We start from the raw sequence: 15,811 nt of genomic DNA on the forward strand, positions 1-15,811 counted from the left end.
TTGGAGTGGGGAGTGGGAGATGCCTGGAGAATGTTCAGCAGGAGGGTGCTTGCCTTGCGGGATTTGATCGCTGGTGTCCCGGAAGGTCCCGAGCACCGCAGGGAGTAATTTCTGAAGACAGAGCAAGGAGCAAACCCCAAGCAGCGCAAAAACAAACAATGTCTCTGGGTGTCCCTGCCCCTCCCTAGGTTTACACAAGGGGCTAATGGAGGCCCCGTAGCAGCCGGTCCTCCAGTCCTCCAGTCTCGGAGGATCAGTGACCAGACCAGGCGGGATTAAGTTTCTGCTGAGAAACCCCCCTCCCCCAGGGAGACTTGCTTCTGCCTCAGTTCCTCACCTTTAAAATGGGAATAAACACGCCCCGCTCCGCCCCCATTCTATGGTTCGAAAGCAAGTCAACACCTCCGGCACAGAGTGCTGGGCTGGGGACACATGCCACGAAAAAGAACACAGATTTTGAGTTTTTCTTTTAATTTCAAAACACTGATTGGGGTCTCCTCGCCCAGTAGGGAAAAGAATATTCCCCGACTCTGACCTTGGCGGTTCAGTCTGGCCCAGGGTCTGGTCATATCACATTCCAGTCCCCAGCCCTGTCATCACACTGAGGGCCAACCCCACACGGTCTCCTCAGCCCTGGACGACAGGCTGGAGGGAGGGAGGATGCCCGGGCCGACCCCATCTGCTCAGAGCCTCCTCTCTGAACTGAAGGTCCCTTCGGAGCATGGCGGGGGGCCGCCCGGCTCAGCTTGGCCACCGGACAACCATCCAGCCGGAGGGGAGGTCAGCGCCCCGGCCCTGGCAGCCGCTCCAGTTCCTGTGTGCTGACCAGCATGTCCATGAGGTAGTCCAGCTCATCCAGCTCCGAAGTTTCCTCCTTGCTGGGGGCCTCCACAGGGCCGGCTTTGAGGCCCTCAGAGGCCGGTGCCCACAGTTCGCTGTCATACATGGAGGTGTCGATATCCTCAAATAGACACTCGAGCCCATTGTCCAGCAGACAGCCGGTGGCTGGGTCCACCAGGTCCAAGTCACCCAGACCAGCAGAGGCTGGCCCCGTCAGGCGGCCCGGCGGGCCCTCATCGGCCAGGGGCTGGGGGGCCTGGCTCAAGCCCTCGATCTGGCTGAGGTCCTCCAAGAGGCTGGCCATGGAGGCCGAGAGGCTGGCATCTGAGCTGGCCAGCAGGCTGTCCACCACACTGGGGACGACGGGCGGGCTGGGCACGAGGGGCAGGGCAGCTGCAGGGGCCATGGATGCCTGGATGCGCCGTAGCGTGTTCACGACCAGCACCAAGTGCCTCAGGTCTGGCTCACTCTGCCGAAGGCTATGGTGCAGTTTGAGCACCGAGAGGTCAAAGAGGGAGCTGGAGGCGGCGGCAGGGGGGTCCTGTGCCGGAGCAGCGTGGCCGGGACCCAGCCACCAGGCGTCTTCCTTCCTCTCCTCCTCCTCCTCCTCCTCCCGCTTACGTTTCAGGCTCTTGCTTAGCATCATCTGCAGAGAGAGACAAGTCATTGGGTCCGTGAAGTTTACACAATTGCAGTCTGGGAGCCCCTGCGAAGTCACCGGACCTCACTGAGTTAAGGAACCTTTAAGAGGTGAATGAGGGGGGCCCATAGCATAGTGGGCAGGGTGCTTGCCTTGCATGTTAGATCCACAGCATCACATTTGGTTCCCTGAGCACTGCCAGAAGTAATTCCTGAGTGCAGAGCCAGGAATAATCCCTGAACATCACCGGGCATGCCCGCCGCACCCCCCCTCAAACACACACAAAGGAAAAAAGAGGTGAATGAAAGGGCCAGAGCCATAGTACAGCAAGGAGAGCGCTGAGCACAGTTGAGTGTGGTCCCACACATTAAAAAGTAAATGATAATCTTACTATATCAGAGAGTTGGTTTGGGGCAATGAATGAGACAATATATAAAAATTACTTACAACTGGGTCTGAGACACAATCATCACTCATTAAGTATTCTTTAAATAATAATTATTAGCATTTATGTTTTCAATGTGCTATATGAAATGTCCAATATCCAACCTTTCTTTGTGTTATTTGTTTTTGGGCCACACCCGGGAGTGCTCAGGGCTAACTCCTGGCTCTTGCTCAGGTTGTGCTTGGGGGACCCTGTGTGGTGCTGGTGATCAAACCGCAGTTGGCTGAGTGCAAAGCAAGCACCTGAACCCCTATACTCTCTCTGGTCCCTAAAATTTTTTTATAACCTAGAAAAGCAGTTGTTTCTCATAGTACAGTCTAAATGCACTAAATGTCTAGCATGCAGCCCACAATACAGGAACAAATACAGACAGGAATTTGACAGCGAGTGTTGGGACGTTGCTAAAAAGTTTCAACTGAGTGATCAGGGAAGGCTTCACTGAGGAGGTGACACCTGAAACTCATGTCAGTCATGGAAGGACCAGCAGGATAGTATTCCCCAAAGAGGAACAAAACCAAACAAGCAAAGGCAAAGAAAGTGGACAAGGCTGGAAAGGTTTATGCTGAAAACAGCCCAGCACGGTGGGGTGCAGACAGAGATAGGGTACTGAGTGGTCTTGGGCCGTGGTTAGAGACCAAGGAAGTGATCTGAAGTGATTGTGAGTGTGGCAGGGGGTCCTTGAAAGGGTCCCAACAGAGAGGAGTGAGACTGGGGGCTTTTCCGGATCCGGGGGTGGCAGGAAGGGCGAGGGGCGAGGCTGGAGCTGGTTCGGGACCCCACTCGGCTACGGCACGCTGGGTCGGAGATAATGGGAACTCAGACAAGGTGGTAGTTGGTGGAGCCGGAAAGATGCTGGATTCCGGATTGACTGTGTGGAAGGCGGAGCGGACTGAACTTGCCGGGAAAGCCTGCTGGGAGGGCTCGCAAGTCAGGGAGAGCGGTCTGAAGACACCACCCCCCTCCCCACCGCCTCCCGGCATTCCTAGGCCGGGGGCGCCCTGGAGTTCTGCACCCCTGGCCCAAACTGCGTTTTCGCACCGGCCACCTTCGGGGGCCCAGCAGGACCTTCGGTGTGACCGCACATAGGATCCCTAACTTGTGTCCCGGGAGCCTTCGGTAAAGGCCCGGGAGTTCTGAACCTCAGGAATTCAACCCTCACCCCCCGACTCCTCCCCCGGCTCCGGGCCGGCGCCCCCTAGCGGCGCCAGGCCGGCTGCCCGCCCCCCCAACCCCCAAGACCGGGGTCGCGACTCCTCGGAACCCTGCCACCCCGTTGACACTACACCCCACAACGCAGGTGCTGGCTGCCGGAGGCCGGGGCCGTCCGGCCCGGGACCCCTAGGGGCTGTGCTGCCCCCTCGGCCTGCGCTCGCTTCCGGAAGGCAGCGGAGGCGGCTCCTCCCGAAGCGGCGGCGGCGGAGGCGGGTGAGTCACGCAGCCGGAGCCAGAGAGCCGGCGCCTCCGCCCCCTTCCCTGACTGCGGCGTGATTCACCCGGCCAGGCTGGGGCGCGCGGCACGGAAAGGCCCGCGCGTATCGATACGGGGCAGCCCCGGCGCGAACCTGCCGGAGTCGGGGATCGAACCTACGCAAGGACCCCGCCGCCGCCGGGCCCCCCTCTCTCCCCGCCGCCGGCCCCTTCCCTTCATTTACATACCCAGCCAGCAGCCTGCCAATCAGAACGAAGAGAGAGCCGACCGCAGCCAATCAGGGAGCGACGGCGGCGGCAGCATCGCTCTCGGGATCCCTCACTAGCCTCGCAGCCGGCGCCTGGGTCGCGAGACGTACTTCTGACTCCGGCGCACGACTCGCAGCGCTGGACTCCCCTTAGTTACCGCCCACTCCGCTGGAGGCCCGCCCTCCACTCTGTGATTGGGCAATGGCAGAGAAGGGCGTAGCCTGGCTGGCCTCTGGAGGCCCGCCCTCCACGAAGTGATTGGTTTCAGGAGGAGAAGGGCGGAGCCCGATGGGGCAGGTCCGAAGGTAGTCAAGGTTCGATTCAGCGCGCATGCCCCGGAGGCTTCCTGCCGGGAGCCGAGAGGAGCTAGGTGTCAGCTTTGCTGGGTGGGGAGAGGCGTTTGCCTCTTGAGGTGCGGGGCCCTCACACCTGTGCCTGGGGAACCCGACATTGACCGGCGTGAGGGGCCGCACCTCGACAGGCAGCACGACACTACATAGGTTTGGGTTCAAATTCTAACCATGCATATTCTGCGTGACCTTGGAAAAAGCCTTGTAACGCAACAAAGTGTGTTACAAGGGGGCATCATCTTGCCCACTTCTTGGAAATCAGAAAACTTTCAATAAGATTGTATCTCTAAGGACCAGAGCAATGTAGTACAGTGGGGAGGGCGCTTGCCTTGCCACGCTGCCGTCCGAGGTTCGATCTCTGACATCCCATATGGTCCTCCGAGCACCGCCAGGAGTGATCCCTGAGTGCGGAGAAAGGACATCAGGAGTAAACCCTGGACATCTCTGGGTGTGGCCCAAAGACCAAAAAAAAAAAAAAAAAAGATTGTATCTCTATTTCCAGATTCAGCAGGTTCAGGGCTGTTGGGCTCAATTGTGGCTAAAAACCAGAGGGGAGTTGTAGGGGGTGTGGGGGTGGGTGGGAGGAGCCTTGAGGAAGCCACTGGATTCCCAATCAGGTCTCCATTCCTTCAGTCGCTTTGGCAAGGGCCTTAATCCTCATTCCCTATTCTTTAAAGAAGGAAAATAGAGTCTGGCTCATTGGATTGTTTGGAGAATTAAGTAGAAAATTTCTTTCAATCCTTTTGCGGTGTCTTTTGTTAGTAGCAAAGAGTAATCGGGATTGTTACAAAGTCAAGGTAGACACCAGTGGAGTACAGATAGAGAGGAGTTTAACTCTGGGCTGAGAAATTGATGCTGGGATTTACAGGTAGCTCATATGCTAATTTTCCTGCAAGGACCTATTGGTTGTGAATAAAGCTCCTAGTTAGGGGACAGAAAGATAATGCAGGCACGAAGGCACTTAACTTGTCTTCCAAGAATGCCACCAGGTTTGATCCCCCCCACACCCACCATCCCGGGCAGGAGTGATCCCTGAGCACAGAGCCAGGAGTAAGCCCAGAGCAGAGCCAGGTATGGCCCAAAAACAAAATAAAAAAAATAAATAAAGCTCCTAGTCAAAGTAAGCTCTTAAACATGTAGGATATCTAGGATTTGAGCAATACTGGGGCAGGTAGAGTGTTTGCCTTGCACACAGCTGACCTGGGTTTGATCCCTGGCACCCCATAGGCTCCCTTTAGCCCCTCCTGGCGTTATTCCTAACCATAGAGTAAGGAGTAAGTCCTGAGCACTGCTGGGGATGGCCCCTTCCCAAATGTGGGAAATTTATATTAAATTGTGGCACATCTATATTACAAATATACTGTTGGAAGAAATGTTTAATTTCAAGAATACACAAAAAAGGGGCTGGAGTGACAGCACAGCGGGTAGGGTGTTTGCCTTGCATGTGGCTGACCCAGGTTCGATTCCCAGCAACCCATATGATGTCCTGAGCACTGCCAGGGGTAATTCCTGAGTGCAGAGGCAGGAGTGACCCCTGTGCATTGCCAAGTGTGATCCCCCCCCAAAAAAAAAGAATACACAAAAGGATTTGGTGGAATTGGGGAAATATTGCAGAATCAAAGGTACATGATTGGGTTGGAGAGATAGACTAGTGGGTACAGCGGGTAGGGTATTTGTCTTGCATGAAGCTGACCTAGGTTTTAGCCCTGGCATCCCATATGGTCCCCCAAGCCCCTCCAGAAGTAATTCCTGAGCACTGATCCCAGGAGTTACCACTGAGCATTGTTGGGTGTGGTCACCCCAAAATAAGAATGAAAATAAAATCAGGGGTTGAGAAAGTATAGCAGGTAGGGCACTGGCCTGGTATTTGGCCAACTGAGGTTTAATCCAACACCTCATTCGATCCCTTAAGTGCTGCCAAGAGTGATCCCTGAGTGCAAAGCCAGGAGCATGCCCTGAGCACTATTGGATAGGCTTGGCCCAGAAACAAAACAAACAAATAAGAAAGAGAGAGAGAGAGAGAGAGAGAGAGAGAGAGAGAGAGAGAGAGAGAGAGAGAGAGAGAGAGAGAGAAGAGGGAAAGAGAGAGAGAGAGTCAGTGTTAACTAGAACCAAGACCTCTGTTAGACAAGTTTACATCATTTACATCATTCCCTTCTCAATATTTCTTTAAGAAAGTCCCAGAGGGGCTGGAGCAATAGCACAGCATGTAAGGGTGTTTGCCTTGCATGCGGCCAACCCGGCTTCGATTTCTAGCATCCCACATGGTCCCCCAAGCACCGCCAGGAGTTATTCCTGAGTATAGAGCCAGGAGTTAACCCCTGTTCATCGAGGGGTGTGACCAAAAAAGAAAAAAAAGAAGAAGTCCCAGAATATCCAAGGGACTTTTCTGAAAAAAAGCTTGTAGGAGTCTCTTGGTGAGACTCAATAACACTGAGTAAATGTGTGTTTATCAAGCACCTGTTATGTTGTCCACACTGTTGTAAATGATGGGGGAACAGCAATGAAGCTGCCTCAAAGGGTCTCTCCTGGGATAGCTCAGATGGGATGGGGAGAGAAAAGAATCAGACTACATTCACTGGCTCACAAATATTTGTGTACTGAGCAAGTGCTGTGGGTCAGACACTAAAGATGACACAAAGTAAAATCAGACAAAAATTCCCGATGTGGAGAGGTGAGCAAGAAACTTAAAAATAGAGGATAATCTCTAGAAAGGTGAAAAGGAAAAGCATAAGGCAGAAAGGAAAGTTATGAGTAGGAATGCGCAGGTAAGTCAGGGTGTTGGTGGGTTCCAGGGTCCCTGCAGAGGTGACCCCATTTAAGGAGAGACCTGGTGAAGTGAGGGGCAGGAAGGCTCAGGACAAAGTACTCTAGCCAGAGGGAAGGACCAGTGCAAAGACCCTGAGGTGGGAGTGTTGTTTGACCAGGAGTTAGGCCAGAGTAGCTGGATCCCATTTGGTTAGGGAAGTTTCAGACCCTTTAATTTCAGGCCCTTCATGAACGTTTCACCTCACCTGCCCCCGCCCGTGCCCCCCCTCTACTCCTGGCACAGCCAGCCGACCTCAGGGGACATATGAGGTACAGGTCAGTCACTTGCAAGGCAAGTACCCTACCTGTTGTACTATTTATTTCTCCAGCTCCTGAACTTTTGCTTTTCGTTCTGAATAGGATGAGAAGCCCCTAATGGTAAACAAATGAGGAAGATAATCCCTGCTTTTGTGGAGGGATTGAGCAAAATTAAAATTAGGGAAGTGGAGGTCTTGGTGGATATGGATAATTCCGAGATTTGGAAGACACATCTGCTGTTGAGCAATCCCGGAGTCCAGCCTTGAGGAGGTGACTAGGAAGCTGATACCAGAAAGTGAAGAAGCAGCCAGAAATGTGCTGAGGGGTGGAATGGGAGAGGGAGAGGAGAGAGATCGGGCCTGGGGAAACGAAACCAAAGCCACCAGGCCAAGCCGGCTCGGAGGACGAGCCTCCTCGAGCGAGCAGGGGGGGTGAGAGGAGAGCCCCGCCCTGGCCACCCCACCCAGCCTCAGGGGAGGGAGGAGGCGCCGACCCGCCTCCCGGCCACCGCTGATGGCCCGGTACCTTGTCGCAGACCAGCGCGGGGGTGGAGGGTGGGCAGGTAAAGTGAGTGCCGCCCACGCTCCGCCCATATGGGCGGGACCAGACCATAACCCGTCTTGGTAGGCGGAGCCAGTGCACAGCCCCCTCCCCGCCCCCCCCAGCAGCCGTGGCCCCTCCCCCAACGCGGGACGTCCGGGCTAGCTGAGGCTAAAAGGTGGACTCTGCCCTAGCGGCCAGGTTCTCTCGGCTGGGCCAGTCTTACATTTCTCCAGTCAGTTCTTTTTTTTTTTTTTTTTTTCACTGTTTCCACTCCTGTCTAGTCAGTTCTTGAACCGGGTACGATCCGGACCTTTTTATTATTTTTTTTTTTGTTTTTTTTTTTGGGGGGGGGTTACACCTGGCGATGCACAGGGGTTACTCCTGGCTCTGCACTCAGGAATTACTCCTGGCGGTGCTCAGAGGACCATATGGGATGCTGGGATTTGAACCCGGGTCGGCCGCGTGCAAGGCAAACGCCCTACCCGCTATGCTATTACTCCAGCCCCCCCCCCCCCACCCCCATCCGGACCTTTTTGAGCCTCAGTTTGGGGGCTCTTTCTGCAGGCTTTTCTGTGGCACAGCGGGAGAGCGACAGGGCTCTTCTGCACGAGGTTTCCTTTTAGGGCAAAGAGCCCGTCCTGTCTTTCCTCTCGCTCTCACCCAATGTAAAGGTCAAGTCCTCCCACAAGATCCTCGATGGTCTGCAGCCTGACCCCCTCCGGGATCCCAACTCGCTTTCCTGGTTCCCTTTGAACATTCAACAGGGGCCCTAAAACACTCCATTCCCATTCTGACCTCGGGGCAGTTCGCACTGGCCCTTACCTCTGCCAGGCTGCATCCGCTGTAGACACCGGGTTCACTACTCACCTTCTTCATATTGTCTCTGAAATGTTCCTTTGTTAATGAGGCCCCCGGGCCATTCCGCATAAATAGCAACACCCCATCACACCTCCTCCCTTTTTCTTTTCCTTCCTTCCTTCCTTCCTTCCTTCCTTCCTTCCTTCCTTCCTTCCTTCCTTCCTTCCTTCCTTCCTTCCTTCCTTCCTTCCTTCCTTCCTTCCTTCCTTCCTCTCTCTCTCTCTTCTTTCTTTCTTTCTTTCTTTCTTTCTTTCTTTCTTTCTTTCTTTCTTTCTTTCTTTCTTTCTTTCTTTCTTTCTTTCTCTCTTTCTTTCCTTTTTTGTTTTTTCAATCAAGATATATCTTATTGGGATTTATTTAAAAGATGTGAGGGGTGGGGCTGGAGTGATGTGATAGCACAGCGGGTAGGGCCGAGCCTGGTTCAATTCCCAGCATCCCATATGGTCCCCCAGCACTGCCAGGAGTAATTCCTGAGTGCAGAGCCAGGAGTAACCCCTGTGCACTGCTGGGTGTGACCCAAAAAGCAAAAGATAAATAAATAAATAAAATAAAAGACGTGAGGGGAACAGAAGTACATTATTGAGAGAGAACACAGGCTTCTCTAGAGTAGAAATAGGCAAGCATAAAAACATCAAGATATGCAAGAAAGATCCTTGTTCAAAGGAGAACAGGGACTTGAAGATCAAGCCCCCTTTTTCTCTGCAGCATTTAACCACCCACCAAGGACCTTTCACTGCCTTTTTCTTGTCCCCCTCAGCCTTCCCAGCCACTGCTGCCTTAAGATAGCAGGAAGTGGGGCTGGAGCGATAGCACAGCGGGTAGGGCGTTTGCCTTGCACGCACGAGGCCGACCCGGGTTCGATTCCCAGCATCCCATATGGTCCCCTGAGCACCACCAGGAGTAACTCCTGAGTGCAAATCCAGGAGGTAACCCCTGTGCATTGCCGGGTGTGACCCAAAAAGAAGAAAAAAAAAAGATATCAGGAAGTGCTGTGCATGTGCCTGAGACAAGATCTGGCCCACTAGAGGCCATTTAATCGATGGCTGATCAGAGCCTGGGTGTGTACCCGGTCTCTTGCTCCTACCTTTTGCAGAATCGATCAGCAAGGCTGGAATTCCTCAGTTCTGGAGGTGGAGATATGCAGGTGTGTTTGAAGAATAGTAGTGTTATAGTGTGTGAAGCATAGGAACACAGGCATGAGGGGGTGGGGGAGGGAAGTTGGTCCAGAGTTCACAATTTGCAGGGCCAAAGCAATAGTACAGAGGGTAGGGCTTTTACCTTGCCAGCAGCCATCCCAGGTTGGATCCCCTGCATCCCATGACTTGGTCAAACATGGTTGTAGGCAAGGAACAACACAACTGCTCCTTAAATTTCCAGCAGGCAAAGAAGCTAATCACAAACAAATAATAAATCACCTGAGATGGGAAGGTGCATGCTACAAAGTAAACAATCTGTATTAATGTGTATGTGTGTATGGGGCAAGAATGATAGTATGGTGGGTAGGGCACTTGCCTTGCATGTGACTAACTAGGATTCAATCTCCAAAATCCTGTATGGTTGGGGGCTGGAGTGATAGCACAGCGGGTAGGGCGTTTGCCTTGCATGCGGCTGACCCGGGTTCAAATCCCAGCATCCCATATGGTCCCCTGAGCACCGCCAGGGGTGATTCCTGAGTGCATGAGCCAGGAGTGACCCCTGTGCATTGCTGGGTGTGACCCAAAAAAGCAAAAACAAAACAAAACAAAACAAAATCCTGTATGGTTCCCTGAACCCCACCAGCAATGATTCCTTGAGCACAGAGCCAAAATTAAGCCCTGAGCACTGCCATGAGTGGCCCCAAAACAAAACAATGGAGGTGGGGGTACCAGGTGGGGAGTTTTTGTCCCAGAACATGTTGAACTAGAAAGAACAGGGACGGCAATGTCCCCTTCTGAGAAGGGGACATTTAGATTGCTAAAGCCATGGGGAAGCATTCTTTGGCTGTTCAGGGCAGGTGCAAAAGCCCTGGGGTGGGAATGAACATGGGCTCAAAAGAGAATAGTGTGGGAAGAGAGAATAGAAAAATTGAAGGCCTTGGTGAAGTTAGGTGGTGGGGTACACGGAGTGCATAAATAGTCTGGGGTTTAAATAGGAAGGATTGGTCACATGCAAATTAAGTACTTTACCTCCTGGACTATCTCTCTGGCTCCCAAAAGTTGGGGTTTTATCCTTTTTTTTTTTCCCTTTTTTTTTGGGTCACACCTCGTGATGCACAGGGGTTACTCCTGGCTCTGCACTTCGGAATCATCCCTGCCAGTGCTCAGGGGATGCTGGGAATCGAACCTGAGTCAGGCGCGTGCAAGCCAAATGCCCTACCCGCTGTGCCATTGCTCCAGCCCCAAGACCACCTCCTCCTTCTGGACTAGCACTGCATGTTAAAGGTACCCTACTGCTTTCAAACTTCTATGCTAGGACCCTCTTAGTGAGACTATGGCTTTGAGCCAGAAGCACCTGCAAAAAAACCCTCTTTCCCAGCCTAAGGACTGTGCCAGGCTTGTGTTTCTTCTTGTAGTCCTAGAAAAGTCCTTTAGTCCCTAATGCAGCCATGACCAGGTTTGTGCAGTACAGCAGCTTCAAACACTGCATTTTCCCTGATCCTATTTTTTTTTGGGGGGGTCACATCCAATTATGTTCAGGGATTATTTTTTTGTTTGTTTGTTTTGGGTCACACCCAGTGATGCACAGGGGTTACTCCTGGCTTTGCACTAAAGAATCACTCCTGGTTGTGCTCGGGGGACCATATGGGATGCTGGGAATTGAACCCGGATTAGTCACATGCAAAGCAAACGCCCTACCTGCTGTGCTATCAGCACAGCTCCCATGTTCAGGGATTATTCCTGGCTCTGCACTCAGGAATTACTCCTGGTGATGCTTGCGGTACCATATGGGATGCCAGGGACCAAACCCGGGTTGGCAGTATGCAAATGTCCTACCTGCTGCACTATTCCTCTGGCCCCGAGACCCCTTTCTCTTTTCCATTTCCCTGGAATTAAATCCTCCAAATAAATCCTGAGCACCCTAACATTGCAGGGGGTGGGGGGCATAAAGCGTTTTCATCTTCTAGACCTCACATTTCATAGAAGTTTTGGCGTGTTTTGGCCACACCCAGCACTGCTGGGGAGTTCAGGTGATGTCAAGGATTGAACCAGGACTCCCACATACTAAGCATATATACTTGCCAATCCTTTGTCATGACTGCCTGCTTTGGGGGGCTGCGAGGTGCATTACTCCTAGCTCAGAGATATCCTAGTAGTACTAGGGGGAATAGTATGTGGTACCAAGGATTGCAAGGGAAGTACCTTAACCCCTGAACTCTATCCAGCCTCAGTAAGACTTGAGTCACAAGCTATTGTTTGATGGCAATTCACATACCTCAGTATCTTGCTCCTGTTAATCAAGTAACTACAAACAGCAGCGGAACACAGGCCCAGAGGTAGACAGACTGTACTAGATACATGGTCCTTGTTCCCCCATCATATGACTTAGCTGCCTAAACCTCAGGCTCCTTCCAGGTAAAATGTAGGCCTCATATCTACATAAGAATGTATTGACTTAACTTAAGCACTCAGGAATAAGCCCCGATTTTGGCAGGTCAGAGGTGGAGGTGTCCAGGGAATCTACCCAGTTCCCTCCCTAATGACCCAGTGAAGTCGAGAAACACACCATCCCTTCCAAAATACTTTTATTAAAAAAAAAAAATACAAACAATCAAAGGAAAAAAAAAAGCCACCACAAAACCCGCCTTTCTTTAAATAGTGCGGCATGGAGCAGTTTGGTTTCCATCCTATTGCACGTGGTCCGGCCTGGTTATCAATCAGGAGGCTGCTGGGACTGGGTCCTGCCAAGGAGGTAGGATTCAGCCTGGGCAGGGGGGAGGGTGCCAGCCCCTTTCCACTTCTGGGAGATGCAGAGAGGCAGGGCCTGGTTTCCATAGCAACAGACAGCCCCTGCTGGGCGTCCTTCACAGGCCCAGTTTTATCTTCCCTGAGGGCCCCAGTGGTCACCAGGGGAGAAGGAACTGGGAGGACAAGGCAGAAGAAATGTGAAGTGGGAAATCAGATTCCCAGAGACAGTCTCATTAAGGCATTTGGAGTAGATAAATTAATTCAGGGAAAAAAAACAAGAACAAAACAAAAACACCACCTTCACAGAAGGTGGCGGTAACCAGACACACACACATGCAAGATGGTCTGTGGAACCCTGCAGTGGGAGGAGAGGGCCCCCCTCCCCCAACACACACATACAGATTTGCCTCCTGGGCTCCAGCCCACCTGAGATGAGGAAGGAACCATCCCCCCCACGCCCCCTTCCAAGTTTTAGGATCCCAGAATAATTTCCATGATGTGATCAAGTTCGTTCCACTCCCAGGAGCCTGGGGTACAGAAGAGGTTGTGCGGAGGCTCGGGCGGGGCCAGCGCGGGCTCCTTCTCCACCGTGGATGTGTCAATGTCCAGAAAAAAATCGTCCAAGCTAGAGTCCTCCAGGTACCGGGAACTCAGCGCTTCCAAAAAGACCGGATCGGGCTGGTGTTGTGGCACTTCGTTTTGGGGTGCTGGGGGCGCCACTGGATTCTGCGGGGGCTCGCTCTCGTCCATGGTGGTGTCCAGCTCCCTGAGAATAGAGCCGATGGTGGAGGACAGGGAAAAGTCCTCCTCACCCAGGAAAAGGGGCTCCGGGGGCAGGGCTGGGGTGGGCGCCAGGCAGAGCGCGGCCTGCAGCTGCTGCAGCGTGTTGTGGATCAGGACATGCCGGCGCAAGCTGGGGGCACGGGGGCCCAGGCTGCGCTGGACTTTGTCTAGGGAGATTCGCAGCAGGGCTTGCTGGTAGCTCCGCAGGCCGGCGGGACTCCAGTCCCATTTCTCATCTTCCTCCTCCTCCACATCCGAGTGTTTCCTCTTCAAGCCCCCAACCATGACGCCCTGCAGAGAAAAGGGGGGGAGGACTAAATGAGACACAGCAGAACCAGTTCCAATCCCACAGCTCCTGCTTGATTTGGGGGAGGGGGCTGATGTTTAACCATCTCAAGCTCAGTGTCCGCATCTGTCAAAGGAAAGCAGCAAAATCTCACAAGGCTAAGGGGGAAAAGTCTCATTATGACTCAGCACATGAGAACTCGATCGAACCGGTGCTAGGTGAAGCCCACTTACTTGCCGATGTGGCCTTGAACAGTGAATTTACATCCTTGAGGCTCAATTTTTCTCATCTAACTCAAGTCCTTCTGAATCCTAAATCTGTACTCTCCACATTACTCATTTCTTCAAAGGTGTTACACAAGACAGGTGTGGAGTACAGAGACCTGGAGTGGAAGGAGGGAATCCTGGGTTTGAATTCTGCCTCTGACACTGCTCAGCTGTGTGATCTTGGGAAAGTGATGTAAGATCACCTCGCTGGGCCTCAGTTTCCTCATCTGTAAAATGGGGATTGTACACATTACCACCACATTGTCACGTCGATCCCACGAGTAATACGCACAGGGCCCACCGCAAAGGAAACATTTTACGGAAGGAGTTAATCACCAATAATATAATCCAAGATTTTTATTTACACCACCTGGCGCCCTTGTAAGGGACCCTCTTCTTGATCGCCTCTCCGTTCACACGGCCGCTCTCTCTGTCCATTCCCTCTTCCTAAGCGACCTTGAGCTTGGAAGTGGCCTCCCCTGTCCCTCCAACCAGTGCCTTTGGCTTTCCCTGCAATGCGCCCCAAAGGAAAACTAGTTGGGACGAGACTAAAGCCAAGCCCCGCCCCCGACCGACGCTGCCAATCAGGTAGCTCTCGGCTCTCCCGCGACCTCGCCCCTCTATTCAGCGGGAAGACACGCCCCAATTTCGCCCAAGGCCTTCTGGGAAAAAAGGCAAACAGCCTCCGGGCACAGGCATTGACGTCGAACGCGCACTACAATCCCCAGAGGGCTCAGCAAACCACGGGGACCAACCCACGCCCTCCCTCCGAGCATGCGCAAAGAACAGGGGTGGGGGAGGGGAACCCGGACGTCCAGCTGCCCGGCGCTAGCCGAGCCCCGCCCTCCGTTGCCTCCAGGGCGGCCGGTCTGAGCTCCCCGCCCGGAGTACCCCTCCCCCCACCCTAGACGCCAGCTCTGAAGCTGCTTTCTCTGGGTCCGAAGGAGCCTAGAGTCTACCCCGAAACAGCTCTCGGGTTCCTAACATACCGCTCAAAAACTACAAACTACCCTCCGATACACTCCGTGCGGGAGATTAGCTTTATCTCAATTCTGGGATCTTACCCCCGTCTAATTTTCCCCTATTCACCCCTTCCGAAAAAAAGCCTCACGACTTCATCTCCAAACTCCCCCTCCGGCTCCAAGCGCCGAACGCTGGAAGTCTTCTCCAGTACCCCAGCCGCGCCACTGAGTCTGGAAGACCGAGCAAGATTCCTTGCATCTTGTTCTTTCACTTCTCCAAACGCTCGGGATCCCGGTTCCAGCCCCTCACATCTAGCAGTATTGTTCCCTAGAATTCTAAAGCCCCGAACTCAACCCGAATTGTTCTCTCCAGATTCCCTGACCCAAAAGTTTCTTCCCAGGGTTTTCCGCTTCTCCAGACACACCATGTCCCCATCTCAAACTCCCTCCACTCGAAAACTCTGCCCCAACTACTGCCGTCCAGGTTCTCTAACTCAAGTCTCAGACCCCCGAAGCCCCTCTAGAGCTTATCATCACTCTTAATCGGGACCCCCCCCCCCAACTCCCGCCCAGACCCCGCCTCCGCAACTTTCCGGGCCGCGCCTACACCTCCCTCAACCCATGGCAGAACGCAACCCGGGAAGCCACCCCTCACCTTCGCTGCCAGGTTCGGAATGAGCGCCTCCTGAAACATCCGCAGCTCTGCCACCCTTCACTGCTGGGTAGGGGCCTCTCTCGCCTCTCCGGGGCCTCTCCGTCTGGCTCCGGGCCCACTCAGCTCCGCCCCGGACCGAGCCGCGAGCCGCGATTGGTTGGAATGATGCCCGCTGCCGGGCGAGGATTGGCTGGGCGGGGCCACCGGTCGGTTGCCTGGAGACGTCGGACCCGCCCTCCCGTCCCTGGCGCCCAGGACCATTTAAAGGATTCCGACTCGCCCCGGGGCGGAGCCTCGGCTCTCGGGTGGGAGGCTGGCGGGGACATTAAAACTGTTTCCTTTAGTTCAGCTACTGTCGCGACTCCTAGGTCGCCAGCACTGTCCTCAGACCCCTTGATAGCAGGCTTAGACCTCGTCGCGGAACAAAACTGGCCGGCAATCACTACCCCACCTCGTTTTCTAAGTGACCAATGCGGAGCAACTCATGGAGGCCGCACCCCTGGGGTTTCGGGGGCGGACGCGGCGGGCTGGGTGACGCAGCGGAAGAGCAGCCAAT

At 53.7% G+C, this 15,811-nt stretch overlaps 2 protein-coding genes across 8 annotated transcripts; both read right to left on the minus strand.

Annotated features, from left to right (window-relative positions):
- Positions 1-450: 450 nt before the first annotated feature.
- SERTAD1 (SERTA domain containing 1) lies at positions 451-3,755 on the minus strand. The gene is made up of 2 exons (XM_004620737.3): positions 3,582-3,755; positions 451-1,486 (listed from the first exon to the last, which is right to left on the minus strand). Exon 2 carries the CDS (start codon positions 1,484-1,486, stop codon positions 782-784), a length of 705 nt encoding a protein of 234 aa, XP_004620794.2. The 5' UTR covers positions 3,582-3,755; the 3' UTR covers positions 451-781.
- Positions 3,756-12,133: 8,378 nt separating this feature from the next.
- On the minus strand, positions 12,134-15,407 carry SERTAD3 (SERTA domain containing 3). Of its 7 annotated transcripts, none has more exons than XM_055145774.1 (3): positions 15,256-15,407; positions 13,606-13,865; positions 12,134-13,377 (listed from the first exon to the last, which is right to left on the minus strand). In XM_055145774.1, exon 3 carries the CDS (start codon positions 13,369-13,371, stop codon positions 12,775-12,777), a length of 597 nt encoding a protein of 198 aa, XP_055001749.1. In that variant the 5' UTR covers positions 13,372-13,377; positions 13,606-13,865; positions 15,256-15,407; the 3' UTR covers positions 12,134-12,774. The 7 variants fall into 7 exon arrangements, with proteins under 7 accessions (XP_055001749.1, XP_055001751.1, XP_055001753.1 ...); XM_055145776.1 differs by having other exon boundaries at positions 13,606-13,754; positions 15,256-15,385; XM_055145778.1 differs by lacking the exon at positions 15,256-15,407 and adding an exon at positions 14,009-14,141 and having other exon boundaries at positions 13,606-13,754.
- Positions 15,408-15,811: the final 404 nt, after the last annotated feature.

This window comes from Sorex araneus, chromosome 8 (genome assembly GCF_027595985.1).
Source record: "Sorex araneus isolate mSorAra2 chromosome 8, mSorAra2.pri, whole genome shotgun sequence".
NCBI classification, from domain to species: Eukaryota; Metazoa; Chordata; class Mammalia; order Eulipotyphla; family Soricidae; genus Sorex; species Sorex araneus.

Excerpts from the sequence above, each read along its gene's own strand:
- SERTAD1 (XM_004620737.3), bottom strand. The coding sequence starts at position 1,486 with ATGATGCTAAGCAAGAGCCTGAAACGTAAGCGGGAGGAGGAGGAGGAG.
- SERTAD3 (XM_055145773.1), bottom strand. The coding sequence starts at position 15,294 with ATGTTTCAGGAGGCGCTCATTCCGAACCTGGCAGCGAAG. Across the intron at positions 13,378-15,255 it reads TTCCGAACCTGGCAGCGAAG|GGCGTCATGGTTGGGGGCTT; the intron begins GTGAGGGGTGGC and ends TTTTCTCTGCAG.